Below are 14,416 nucleotides of genomic sequence, written 5' to 3' on the forward strand. Positions count from 1 at the left end.
TCAGTCGAAAAGCCTCCTAAAAAAGCTTTTTTTGGCAGGGGACATCTTGATTGTCGGAGGCGTTTTCCTGTCCTTAACTTTCATGGGAATACGCTTTGGAGACATGACCTGTCGAGGTGGGGTCATCTCCTGGTAGGGCAGGCCTCCGTGGTCATGGCAGAAGTACCTTTTGCTGCCCTGAGAGAGCCTGAGCAGCAGAGTCTCAGACAGCTCCATGCACTGGGCATGGACCCAGTGTCCCTCTTCCCCTCTGGAGCAGAAGATCATGGCTGGCCGGTGGAGCTCAGTAGAGTAGTATGGCTCCCACGTGTTAGGGTCCACCTGACAGCCCAGGCAGCATTTGATCCAGTAGCCTGTTTGTGATTCGTCCTCCTCATCCTCCTCATTGTAATTACCCCCTTCTCCATCACTACTGTCCTCCAGCTCATGCGGCTCACGACCAAAGTAGAGCTCCTCAGAGTCTTCGAGAGGAGTGGAGTCGTCGAATTCTGTTGACTCCTGGCTGCAGCCCTGGGTTATTTCCTTCTCTTTGGCGTCTCCCTCTGTCTGGAAGCTCACCTGATAGAAGTAATGCATGTCTGCTTGGGATGGCCTTCCCTCAGTAGGTACAGCAAGTAGGATGCTTCCCTCCCCTACGCTGCCGCCAAACCAAGTGCGACTATGGATGATATCTGGGATCCACTTAGGTGCTTCTAAGGGCTCAAAGTGGATCCCTTTCTCATTCAGAATCACAGTGCTGCACTCCATCCTCTTCTGAGAGTTTGACTGATACCCACCTAAGATGATGTATCTGTGGGTAGGACCTGTACGGCTGATTATGGCACTAGAGATGGATATGCCAGTTTCAAGAGTCTCACAGGAAAGCAAGGGGCTGCCCTGCAGAAGCTCAACACGCAGGCGGAAGAGTCGAGGGAGGCGGGAGTCAGAGGTGAGCGAGTGACCCCCGAGGAAGTAGACACAGTCCTCTCTGGCAAGGGCCAAATGGAAAGACTGTCCGTCGCTGAGCTCAGGTAAAGTGTGAGCAGAGGAGCAACCAAACTCCAAGTCAAACAGGAACACCTGGGGGGGACAGTCAACCACGCTATTCCAGCTCTCTGTGGTCCGCTCTCCCGCAGGCATGTAGGATCTACCACCAAACAATACACAAGCTGTCTTCCCACAGCTTTGAACTATGCTCATGGTGTGGCCGTATCTGGCCCCAGGCACTTCTCCCACTAGTTCTTTCTCTTTGCAGCACAGGGTCAGTTTACGATTGCAGCCACGGCTATCCATGGTCAGCAGGTACAGGCTCGATGAGATCTCGTTATTTGGGGTGCGGCCACCGTGGATGAGATAACTCTCTGGAAGCCCATCATAGGGGTCGAGGCGGCAAACAGCTGGGCAACGTAACGGAGGAAGGTAGCATGAGTCATTGGAGAAAGAGATGGCCCTCAACTTCATCTCACCACATTTAATACGAATGCCAAACACTCCCGTAGGACATGAGCGCTTTGGCCAACCTTTCTGGCCAAACAGGAGAACTTCCCCATCGAGCTGCAGCAGAGAGAAGCCGGGCTGTATAAGGCCTGCACAGTTCACTGGAGTTAATGGTTGCAGGGTCATTTTCCGGCAGCTGCCTGCGTCAAAACAGCACACAAATACAGAAACACAAAAATATGTCAGTCAGCTGTTGATTGTTTTCATTCAGGGATGCAGTGTTTTTGCTTCCTGTTTATACAGTAACACCTGGAGGATCACCAGCCACATAATCCAGACCCCAAACATGTGTAAACAGGGCCATACAGTCATTCAGCCTCTCTGCAAGACACTCTTTTTAAATTGCTGAAAGATGGAATACATAATGATATAATACAATAAATAAAGGAATGGTAATTATGGTAAAAATAACAATAACTAATAAAAAGACTACTACAACTAATGCTACTTATTATTACTGTAATATTAAAAAAAAGATTTATAATTAAAAATGTAGATTTCAAACTAGACTTTTCTAAGACTCATTTTGCCAGGATGTGACATTTTGGGGATGAAGAGCAACAACCGTGACACACCTACCAACACTACCAATGCTGAGGTTAACATACTGCTTCTGTTACTATATGCTGTGTTCTGTATGATGCTGCTGTTGCTATTGTTTGCCAACACAAAGTAGCAAAGTGTGACTGAGTCTTAAAGTCAAAAATCAGCAACAGTCGTATGTCCATAAGTAAGGAAGGATTACCTCTTCATGGGTTCACTTTATTTTCAACCACACACAAAACCTCATATTTAAACTTTCTATCTTTGAATCAGAACCTCACAGGGTGTACTTTAATGCAGCATGAGACACAAACAAACACTGTCTGTCACTTTCTGGGAATGTCACAGTACTCATTACTACACATTTTCTGGTGTCAGTGCTATTACAACATTATTGGACAGTGGAACTGTGTTCATTAGCCATTGGTAATGTGGATTCTACCTTTTAAATGAAGATAAATAAAAACAAAATTACTGAATTTATTTTCCAATTTAATGATTATGATATAATATCTCTTAATAATGAATTAGATTTTAGAGTTAAGATAAGTTATTTATCCATCATTACTTCAAATGACTTTTATAGCAATAGAATGTCATTTTAGTAGCGTTAACAGCAATATTAATACTGCTGTGGACAGTATAAGTGACTTCAACACAGAGAGTGTCACTGTACAAGAGTAACAGTAGCATGCTATTGATTTAAAAAGCCTATGAACTTTTTAGAATCATATTTGTTTGCTTACCTTACGGCCAGGGCCAGGATGCCGAGCTCACTTTAGTGTGAATCTGAAGATAAACCTAAAAGGCTCTTTATGTAGCCAAACTTTGACAAAGGCAGACGGCGAGAGAGAGGGGAGTTTGTGAAGCTTCGTTGACTCACAAACACTTCCAGATCTTGAGGTTAACAGTCTGTGACTACTGCTCACTAGCAGGTGTGCTGCCTGAATGCATTTAGTGTATCACTTCAAAGGTATCACTGGATATCAGTTATACCAGAGAAGGTACAACAGGCTCTTGTCTGTTTGAACAAACCTAACCTCTATAATTCCTTAAGAAAAATATAGTGTTTTTTTTTCTTCTCTCCAGTACTTTAAAACGTTTAAATGTCAGATCCAAAAGAAAATAGGACATGCTGCTTTGCTCTGGTTTAACACGTTTTAAGAAATTGCATTTTTACATTAAATGAATAAATTGTGTTACACACATCCGAAACTGGCTTCAGTTATGTGATACAGTACCTAAATAAATGATTGAAACTGATGTTCATAAACAAATCATGCTGGAAACGTGATCTACATTGTGGAGGAAATGCATGATGACAAAATGTTTTGAAGTAGTCCAACATTGTACTATTTCTTCTTTTTTATTGCCGTAACAAGACACACCTCTGATGTGAAGCTTTTGTCAATAGGTTGGAAGCAGACAATACAGATAGATAGAAAACCACTGTGTGTGTGTGTGTGTGTGTGTGTGTGTGTGTGTGTGTGTGTGTGTGTGTGTGTGTGTTCTCTGTGAAATTAAGTCTATCAGACAAACTTTAAATTGTTATAGTTGTTATAGTTATTTCTGGAAGAAAATACTCTGTAATAGCAATGTTTGTGGAAAATACCCTTATTCATATTTTATCTTGATTATTATATTAACTGATGCAGATGTGAACAGCATTTTAATTGCATTTAGTTTACTGATATGCTTCCAACATTATTTGGGGAATTGAGCATTTGAAATTCCTTTAAATCTCATAATTTATGACCTGTGACCAAACCATTTTGTAATAGCTGATATTCTCAGATAATTAACTTCATGTAAAGGAAATTATTTTCCTAGTTTATTCACCATGGCTAGGGCTGTTAATTCACACACTCATTTGTTAACTATGATGCAGCATAGGACCCCCCCCCCCCCAAAGTTGTATTCAGAAAAATAAATCAAGGGAAACCATTTCAAATGTCAAAACAGAAGTATTTATTGAAGCACAGCTTCATGAGAAAGAATGTGTCCTTTCAAATGTAGTGCTTGTTTCATATACAGCCTTCACATTTTGAGCTTTGCTACTGTAGAGTTAATTAAAATCTTTGTTTTTGGATATGACGGGTTTCCTTTCCCTTTATTTTTCTTGTGCTTTGCCTTCAGATTAAGCCTCTTCCTTTTTCCTCATGGTTATTCTTTTTGTCATCAAAAATGATGAGATCTTTTAAACACTGTCATACTGCTCTTATAGCTTGCTGAAAAAAGCCCAATACACATTTTAACAAATATGGCTATTAGTTGGAGACTACCTTATACATAAACACACTCTTTCAACACTGAATGACATGCTGTATGCAGGGAGTGTGAATAACTTTTTCCACACAGTACACTGAACCTAATGCACTATCATACTATGATGCTGTTTCGTGAGGGGAGGGTAAAAGAAACATCATTCTTCAACAATGATGAATACATTCTAGCAGCTGGTTAAGTCTGAAATTCTTCTGCGTATGCCTCCGCTTTAAAGATTCAACCTACTGTAGGTAAAAGCAGATCCCCTATGTGAGTGACACACACATATGCCTAAACACCGAGAGAAAAACTGAGCTGGAAGCAGATGTCTACCTTCTTATTAGCATAATGTTTTTGTGCACTGAGCGGCTGAGAGAAAACTTGAGGAGCGTGCAAAACAAAGGCAGAAACCACAAGTGCCTGAAAGACCGTTACAGCATGAAAACACAAAACAGCAGAGCACCTGTGTGTCTAAACTGATGCTTACAGTGCTGAGTGGAAGAGAAAAAGAATTTACTAGAGAGGATATAACACATGAATTCAGATGTCAGTGGGATATGCTTTTTTTTTTTTTTTTAGAACTGTTCCATCCGTATGAATTCGGCCTTGGAAAAATAAACCTCTCTAGTCACCTCAAGGCATGGGCACAAAGCGCAGTTGAAAAGTACTGCCTGCTATGTAGCCACAGCTGGGATGGTGCAGAGAGTGAGTAGGAGGCACAGCAGTGTGTGGCAGACCCCAGGCCATACAAGGATTTGTACATAATTGATAGAACAAAGTAATTAGAATCTATTGTAGCACCTGTTTCTGTCCCTTGTAATCTATCACTACCTGACTGTTGCTACCCTGAAGCCTGGTTTTGACGGATGGCGCGGTTGACAGCTCTGATGTTCTGACGATCATTGTGCAGTGGTGTTTATCACTATTTAATGTTACGGTAATTGCTCCCCTTGTGGTGATTGGTACTGAGTGCTGGTGTCGCACTTCCACCTCACTCTGGTTGATTTTTGCTGCTGCACAGTGGTTATCACATGGTGAGAGGTGACCTGTCATCTCACAGTTCAGTTTTTACATTCAGAATCATTGTTTTCACTCCGCAACACTCATGTGAATCTCAACCCTGTCTCCTAAATGTTTACAATGCTACTGTATTAACAATAAACTCTACAGCTCCCTGAGCTCCATGGAGAATTTTGGCATCTTTCAGCTTGTTGTTCTGGTTTCATGGCCTGCTGCAACTTTAATGTTTTAGTTCACGCTCATCAACCTTGTTTCCAGTCACAGCAGGGTGCTGTTTCCAGTAAAAAGGTTCTGATAAAGCAAATGTGCCCTGCACCAAACAACAGACAGACAGAGTTTCGTGACCAGCTGGTGAAGCATTTAGCAGTTAAAAAAATGGTGTTTCCCTCAGGAGTTAGTAGAGACCAAAACAGAGTTAAAAGATGAGTGAATATTCATCAGGTGACCAGAAACACGACTCCAATTCATTGTAATTTTGCTCTGTGTTTGCTGAATGTGTTAATAAGCAACTGCTTGCTTACATGTTTTATCTATATCAACGTTATAAGGTGACACTGTCTTAGTATTGTGTGTGCAGGTTATTGTGCTGCCCCCAAATCCAATAAATCAATTTATGCAGGTTTACATTTTGAAAAAGAAAAGTCAGGGCTGACTCGACGCATGACACGGGACATATTGACTTTTTCAATATATAAGCCTGACTTAAGTGTTTTAGTAGCCTAAAGCTAGTGTGTGGGAGACAGTACACAAATCCCAAGCTCTTACATTAAAGTCCCGTGCCTTGTACTAGCTCTTGAACATGCACACATACAGCCCTCATTCTATTACTTCGGTCTGACTTCCTGGATTGGAAAAAAGTGCTTCCAATTAACGCAATCCGTGTAGTATATGTTTCCTCAACAACACATTTGGCAAAACAAATCACTAGGATATAAGGACATTTTGTAAGAAACAGGGTTGTTGAATACACAGTGCCCCTTCCATGCCCAGTGTTCTTCTGCTTCAAATCCCTCTTTTTTCATCTCGTTTCTATTGTTCTTGGATTCCCTGCTCCACTTAATGTGTTTCTCCTCTGTTGTCCTCTCTCTGTGTAGGTAAGCAGCAATGTTTGGCTCCCTTGCTGTGGCAGAATGCCAGGGATCCAGTCACTGCCTCAGATACCCTGGCACCAGACCAGATGCTGGTGGAAACCCTGGAGTCTTTTTGCGGCTTCTCGGAGCTCTTCTATGGTCGGATTCATTTACTGTAGCTGTCTTCAGGACAGTGTCACAGTTCATGGGTTGTGACTGTTATATGTTGAGCAGGCAACCTAAAGCCATGTTTTAAGCTGATAAGCTTAGATCTGTCCTCACCCTGCCTCTACTTTCTCCCAACAGGGAACACGGTGAGTAGACAGACCGACGACGGCGGCCCTGCAACTTAACCCGCTCCCGAGGCAGATGGAGAGATCAAGAGACAGTGGAGGAAAAGAGCGGTCAGAGCGCAGAGGGAGCGAGATGTGACAACAGCAGGACAGCTCGCCGGCTGGATCTCACCTGTGGATCAGGTCAGGGTCAGTGGCTTGTTGATTCCCTGCTGCACCCTGTAAACTTGATGGATTGAAGCTTTTAATATGAAAATCTGCATAACAGTTGTCAATCAAACTGACTCCCCTGGTTGAATAACCCCTCCTCTCCTTTACATATCCCAGTGCTTTCCTCCTTTATCTGTGTCTGTCTCCTCCAGTTTATCTCCGCAGTCCTCCCTATTGCAGCCAGTCTTGATTTTCTTTAAGCAAATGGCCTGACTGTTTCCGCGCAGGGGAGTTTACTTCAGATATGTACACTGAAGCATGAACAGGACCTCAGGCAACGCCAGCTATTGATTTTACCATGATTCTGATTAGAGGGCTCCCTGTTGCAATCAATACCATACATCAGTGAACTGCACAGTGACACTGATGTTCCCAGATAGGATCCCATATTTGATTTGCAATTAATCACGCTGTTGATTATTTTTTAAGATTAAAAAGGCAGTTGAGTGAGCTCAAGATTCCTTAGCATAAAAAACTGTTAAGCTTGAGAGGCTCTCGACTGTCCAAACACATCGGACAATGGATGTTACAACTACAGTCAATAACACCACTTGATCATGATGATTACATTTTATAGGCTACTAGACATTGTACACTGTGCGATAAGAGTAATGATGAAAGATATTCCTCTCACACTGCTCTCATTTACTGAGTGTCTTATTATCTTTGTGTAATGAATGATGGTGCTCCTGGTTTGACGGATGTCAGCTGTGGGAATGAATGCTATGGCGCAGGAGGTGAGGCTGGAGTTCCTGATTTTGCACAATGTATTATTTACAGGATTTAATATAGTTGCTATTTATTATTATTATTGAATGATTTAAGTAAATCATTTCAAAATAATTGATTAAATTAAAAAATTTTTAATTTCTTTGTCAAATGTGTTTGGGAATAGGGGCAGTGTAACATTAAATGTATGAAGCTTTTGAATTTGGTGGAATAAAACTGTTCTTTCTATTTGAAAACAGGCTTATTTTATAGTTAAAGTGTATTATTTCAAAGCTGCACAAATCAATATTCATATTTACAATGGATCAAATTACTAGGCGTAATGTGGAAAGTGTCCCTGATAGTGACAAACGCACAAACAATTATCATCTGACTTTTCAGTGTACCCTCAGCTCTCCGGAGCATTTCAGCGTCACCGCAGTCCCACCACTCGCATTGACCTTGATGCCATTATAATATTGGACTTACATTCTCCAGAGATACAACTACAAATGGATGCATTGCCATACATTTTGTTTCATGGTCCCTGCAGAATAAATCAACATTCCATCTAGCACCACCTTTAGGCCAACATTTTAATCAGACATAAACAGACCAACGCAAAGCTGATGACAGTCTTATCAACATCAGCTGGATGTTGTGTTGTCAATGTTTGCGTGCTAACATGCTTACCCTAGACAGTGTTATAATGTAACAAAGTATAAATGCTTTGTTACTGTACTTAAGTAGAATTTCCACGTATCTGTACTTTAGTTTGTTATTTATATTTCTTACTATTACTTTTAATCCAGTACTTTTACTAAATGAAATGTATACTTTCACTCCACTACACTTTCCCTAAACATCTTAATCGTTACTACTAAATAAAATCAGAAGAAATGTATTAGACTGCAAAAAAGCAGTTGGCCGAATCATTGCGTGTGGATTTCAAGTTAATGCATGCTCCGTTCCAGTTGGTGACATAATGCATGTTTGTTGCCATGCTCCAAAACCATAGACCAAAACTAAAGAAGAAGAAGAAGAAGAAGAAGAAGAAGAAGAAGAAGAAGCGTAATAATTGAGTGAAAAGATTATTCCTAAAAAAATAAAAAATAAATCTTTTTCAGTTTTTTCTTTGACGTCAGACTTTGAATTTAATCTTTGAGAAGGTGCACAAACCATGAATATCATTCTTTACTATAACGAAGCCACAATAAAGTTTATAATAAGTTTTTGTTACTTTTACTTTTACTTCTAATAGTTAAGTACTTTTAATCAGATACTTTAAGACTTTTACTCCAGTAATATTCTAAAAGGTGACTTTAACTTCTACCAAAGTCATTTTGTAATAAGATACTTGCACTTTTACTCAAGTATTGCTTTCAAGTACTTTATACTAGACTGAACCTAGATGGTGGCGATGGTAAATATTATACCCGCTAAACCTCAGCGTGCCATCATTGTCATTGCAAGCGTTGGTTGGTCAGCATGCTGACATTAGCATTTAGCTCGAAGCGCAGCTGTGCCTGTGTACAGCCTAACAGAGCTGCTAGTGTGACTGAAGACTAACATCGCAAACTAACATACCATTCATATGCGTACTAAGTATGATGTAAAATTGAGTATGTAGAGCGTTCCAACTGCATAGTAGGTGGATTTTGTGTAAGTGAGATTAGGAAGAATATCTAAGCATGCAACATAAGTTTACTGGACATGCTCAAACCTCCCAAAATGCACTGTCTAATAGCAGACTGCAAGGGAGATAAAATAATGAATCGAACACAACCTTAGTCTTGGTATAGTTTTGTCAATAACAGAGTTTGTCTTCAGGAACCAAACAGTTATTGAGGTCAGCTTTTAACTCATATTTGAGGAATTTACTTTTTACTGTTTGCACTCAGAACCTTTTCCTCTGTTTTGTCATAAAAGAGATTGGCAGATTAAGCGAGGTATTCTTTAAGAAGAGCATAATAATGACTTTATTCAGGACACAATGGAAGGTCCATAGTACAGTAAAAAAATAGACAATATTTACAAAAATATAGCAATAAATATATAGTACAATTAATGAAAGGTCAGCAACCTTCACCTGTAATATACAAACAGGAGTGCCAATGTCTCCACAGTCTTTGTAAACCTGACAGAGCTAATATCAGTGTGGGCTAAAGCATATTAATGACATTCTTGTTATTTGAAAATAAGGTTGTTTAATTGTGCGTATGGATCTTCATTAAAATCCATTCATCCTCATTTCTTTCCGATTATGCTGAAATTAGAGCGGTAGAATTTTGCCATGCTGTATTGATATGAGGCTTTGAGACGGTCACAATGCTATTTCACGGAGAATGGTTCTTTTAATCGAGGCTCCGACAGTAAATTACATTCACTGAGTTTTAACAGTTTGTACATTCAAAGAAAGGAAAACTCAATAAAAGTTAAATATTTCATAATCCATTAAAGTATCAGAACAGTTCCTCAGTGCGCTTTCAAAAGGCATTTATGTGTTAACTTTTAATTTAGTAGGATATAGATAACATTAAATGCGTATTATATGTGTGATTAAGGAAGCCATTTCCTTTTAAATAGTCTGTGTTACTATTTTTATGCATAATCAGCATGCCTGTTGCGTAGCTCTTTTGCGTAATGTAGACCGGCTCAATCAACGTGTTTGATTTGATGTTGACTATGTGACACAGCGGAGTGGCAGGTAAGGATTGTGGAGTGGTGGGGGTCGTCTCAGTAATCTCTGCCAAATGGTGCAGAAGTGATTTGGCTATTGACTCTGTTGCCACTCGGAGATGCTGACATAATGGAATGGCTTACTGTGAACTCCCACCTTGATTAGCATGTGTAATTATAAATATGCTGCTGTAAGCGTAAAAATCAGAGTGAAAGGAGGTGTTCTGGAAAACGGCTGCACTCTTTGACACTGAAGCAGCCTGTAATTGCCTCTACCACACGATCAATGAGTGCTCAGCATTTGTCAGCCTGTCGGGATTATTTGGGGAGACTCAAGCCAAGTTTTAGGAGTTTTGTTTCCATAACTTATAAAGAGCAATTATACCTGAACAATTCCTTAAGACACAGACATGTTTAAAGCCAAAACTTGAGCAATGTTTTGACATTGAAACAACAAATAAATAAATATACATTCAAGTAGATTTCTTAGGATCTAGGCTATACTGCTGACACGCATGGATGTGTTGTTAAAATTAGCTTCCAGAACAATGACATTCCATTTAGTGTGGCATATTGGATGACAACCAGTGCTAAGTGAGGGACACCCCATGATACTCTAACATGTCAGAGTTAGACACTTTTCCCTCCCCGCTGACACTGTTAATTCCTATCAATTCCTCCCCCCTCAATTTACCACCTCCCCATCTGTGGTTGTGGATGCCAAACATGTAGTGCAGATAACTGTACTAGAACATGTCAGGCGCTGCTTGTCTAGTCTGACTCAGGGAAATCATAAATGATTAACATTACAGTGGAGTTCTGCATCAGAATTTACAAACATCAGAATTAGATATTGCAGTGTATGTGTCTGTGCTCGTCTCTGCTTCTCTCTGTGTTTGCTTCGGCTCTGTGGATGCAGCAGCATGGAAGCCATTTTTAAGGAAGACAGTTCATCAAGAGGAGTGACAAGGAAGAGCAACAATACACTTCATACTTCAAGGTGAAAAGGCACATATACTCTGAGGTTATCATGACACAATCCACCGATGCATATATCCATCCATCAATCTAAGCACAGCAGCCCAAATGTCTTTTTTCCTGCTAATGTCCCCCAATGATTTCTGGGGATCTCCATAGTGTAGCAGGGAGATGAACTGCTGGGTTTCCTCCTTCGCCAGAAAGCAGTCCCTGCCCTGCCCCCCACCCTTCAGTGAGATCCTCAGCCTGTCACAAATCACTAAGGCAGGCCACCTTGCAAAGCAACCATATTTCAGCTGCTTGTATCTCATTCACAGGTGAGCAGTGCTGATGAGAGGACTGTGCTTTGTTGTTCAACTCTCTCTCCAAACAGCTCAGCTGTTAAAACCTAACTGGCGGTCAATCTATTGATCCCCTCTACACACAAAATAGTTTCTTTAGATTTCTAGCCAATACCTTCTTCAAGAGCAAATACACACTACAGATTGGAACATACCTAAAATTAGGAAAGTTGAAAATGTCCAAAACGTCCTGCCCACATGTCTGTTACTGATCACAATTAATGGCAAAGTTGTGTTTTACACCTGCCATCAAACATATACAATAATATAATATCTGCAGTCTATACTGTGCTTTGTACTTGCTAATTAGATTTTTTAATGACTTAATTAGTAGAAATGGTTATGTTTAATATATCATGCATATTATGGCATGATATTAAGCAGCTCAAGCGCCACTTAAAATGGGGGATCTCCACTCCTGATCCCTCTGCCCTTTTTGTCCTGTAGGCGCCTTTTTAAGATTGAAACAACAATAATTTTCAAACAGGGTGTTGATTAAGCTTTTTGAATGAAGGTTCACTAATATTACAGTCACGTAATGTTGTAGTGTTAGCTTGTGAGCTACTGGTGATCTTTCAGCAGCAGCGTAACTTGTGGGTAGGGAAATCTTAGCAGCCTAATTAATGGCACAAAGTAGTCTAACAAGAAAGAGGGGCTGGCTGTTTAATTATGATCAACATCATGTCTGTGATTGCCAAACCAAGGAGGAGGAAGGGTTAGCAGGGAGGTAGAAGGTGGAGAGTGTCAATATTTAATAGTGTTGGCTCCTTCAAATTGATTGAAATTCCCTATTATGAACACAGGGGAGTACATAATCATATACCTGTCTTTGCCTTCTGCTCTCCTTTCAGCCTGCTCTGCCTTGGCCTTTGCAATTGCTGTGATGTTTTTGTCTGCCTGCTATTATCAGGGTTTTTTTGTGGACATGTCTTTTTTTGGGTGCTTTTTCTGCATTGCGCTGTTTTTTACCCCCTCTTGCTCTCTTGTGTCTGTTATCTGCCTTTGGATTCCATTAGCACAGTGACAGAGAGGTGATTACAGCCAGCCCAGGTCCTTTAATACAGATTAGACGTCATCTGTGATGCCTTTCATATGCCTGCCATCACGCCATCCCTGAAGTTATTGTTTGGGGTCCTTTTCCTTGAGCTGTTGATATGGCTTGCTGTATTCTCCTGTATTGCTACTGCATCTGTATTCTGTGCACTTTGCCACGGTGAATATCAGTATTTGACACAACTAATAAGGCCTTTCATTTTGATGGAATTCTCTCTCAGAGCAGCCGTACTGGCCGAAGCCTGCTGTCTCTTAGTGAGACAGAGCTGTTTGCTTGGGCTGTGGGTGGAGCTGAGAGACAGCTTGCGTCAAACAAAAGTGCTGTGTTTGGCAGGCTCTCCGACCACTCTCAGCCACTTTCCATTCCTAAAGGTTATAAAATGTACTGCTTGCAATGTCCACTGGCACTGGTTGAGAATTTGAGAAGGTAAAATAATGACTTTGTGAAATTATCATTTCCATGCATGATTTCCTGGTGATACAATTCAATTACACTGACAAGCAACCCTTTCAGTAGCAACTGGAGCCTGATTTTAATTGAACAGCGAGTCAGCCCTCATTTCCACTAATTTGATTGTCACACTCCTGAATTGCGTTTGATGATCTCACAAAACAAAACCAATAAGATAATAATTTGCAGTGTAATGCTGTACTTATTTTAATCTTAAGGAAAACAACGGATTTGGCATGCAGGTAAGAGAAGCTGTCATTCCAAATCAGGCCGAGCCAGTGGAGCAAGGATGGGAAAAGCTGGAAAATGACATAATGGTTTTGTCTTTCCACATTTCACCATGGGCCTGTCTAAATGCAATTAAGTGTCCTCTGGCGACATTTGTTACTATGTCGATGTACCTGGAGTGATTTGAGGTGAAAACATTTACATTTCTCTGCACACTTAATGCTTTCATGTGTCCTGACAGGCAAGAGAAGAAGAAAACGGGATGACTTGTCCTTTGTTTGCCATTCTATTATGTTGTAGTTGGGGGTGTCCTACCAGGGAGGTGAGGATGATGATGCACCGACTCACCTGACGCAGCTGTAAGTGACCCTCACTGCCAGAGGCCGAGGACAGAGACAAAATGTCACAGCACAACTGATGGTAATAATGAAACCTGGCAGTCACAGAAGCTTATGTTGAAATGATGAGATTAGAAAGTCTCAAAGCACATATTTTGTGAAGACTGGATACATTTCGCTTTGCCACTTTCTGGAAAACAAGTAAGAGTGAGTCAGTGGATACCTCAAAATGATCTACGTTTATGTGAAACAGAAATAGGAATTTAGTAAAGAGAAGTAAAAAAGAGAAAAAAAGATGTTTATGTCCCTTGAGGCAGGACAGTCCCGCAGGACAGACACAGATAGATGCATGACTGTTTTGAATAAAATAAATGGCACTACCCTTCTATGTGAGATATGCAGACATTTTGTGAACAACCATTTATTGCTACATTTTATGGATATATGGTAGATTAATTAATTTTAGGTCAGTGAATCTAGGTGGGGACTACAAATTCATTAGCTGTCTAGGGAAAAGGTCTTTAATAAAGTAATAACTTGTGTGTGTGTATGCGTGTGTGTGTGTGTGTGTGTGTGTGTGCGTGCAGGGTACAGTTGTCAGTTTTTCAGTTTTTGTAACCACTGGGTGAACATGCAGCACTGTAATCAATTTAATGTCGCTGCAGTCTGTGTCTGTGCTTTTCTGGAGAAACAAATGGCTTACAAAGGCTGTAAACCTGGGAGGTGATGTCAAATTGTATGTGTTAGCTAATTCAATGTAGAT

At 40.6% G+C, this 14,416-nt stretch overlaps 1 protein-coding gene across 1 annotated transcript; it reads right to left on the reverse strand.

Annotated features, from left to right (window-relative positions):
- Positions 1-1,602, reverse strand: rag2 (recombination activating gene 2). Its single transcript, XM_078256122.1, has one exon. The coding sequence runs from the start codon at positions 1,600-1,602 to the stop codon at positions 1-3; it is 1,602 nt and encodes a 533-aa protein (XP_078112248.1).
- Positions 1,603-14,416: the final 12,814 nt, after the last annotated feature.

This window comes from Sander vitreus, chromosome 8, assembly GCF_031162955.1.
Source record: "Sander vitreus isolate 19-12246 chromosome 8, sanVit1, whole genome shotgun sequence".
Classification (NCBI taxonomy): Eukaryota; Metazoa; Chordata; class Actinopteri; order Perciformes; family Percidae; genus Sander; species Sander vitreus.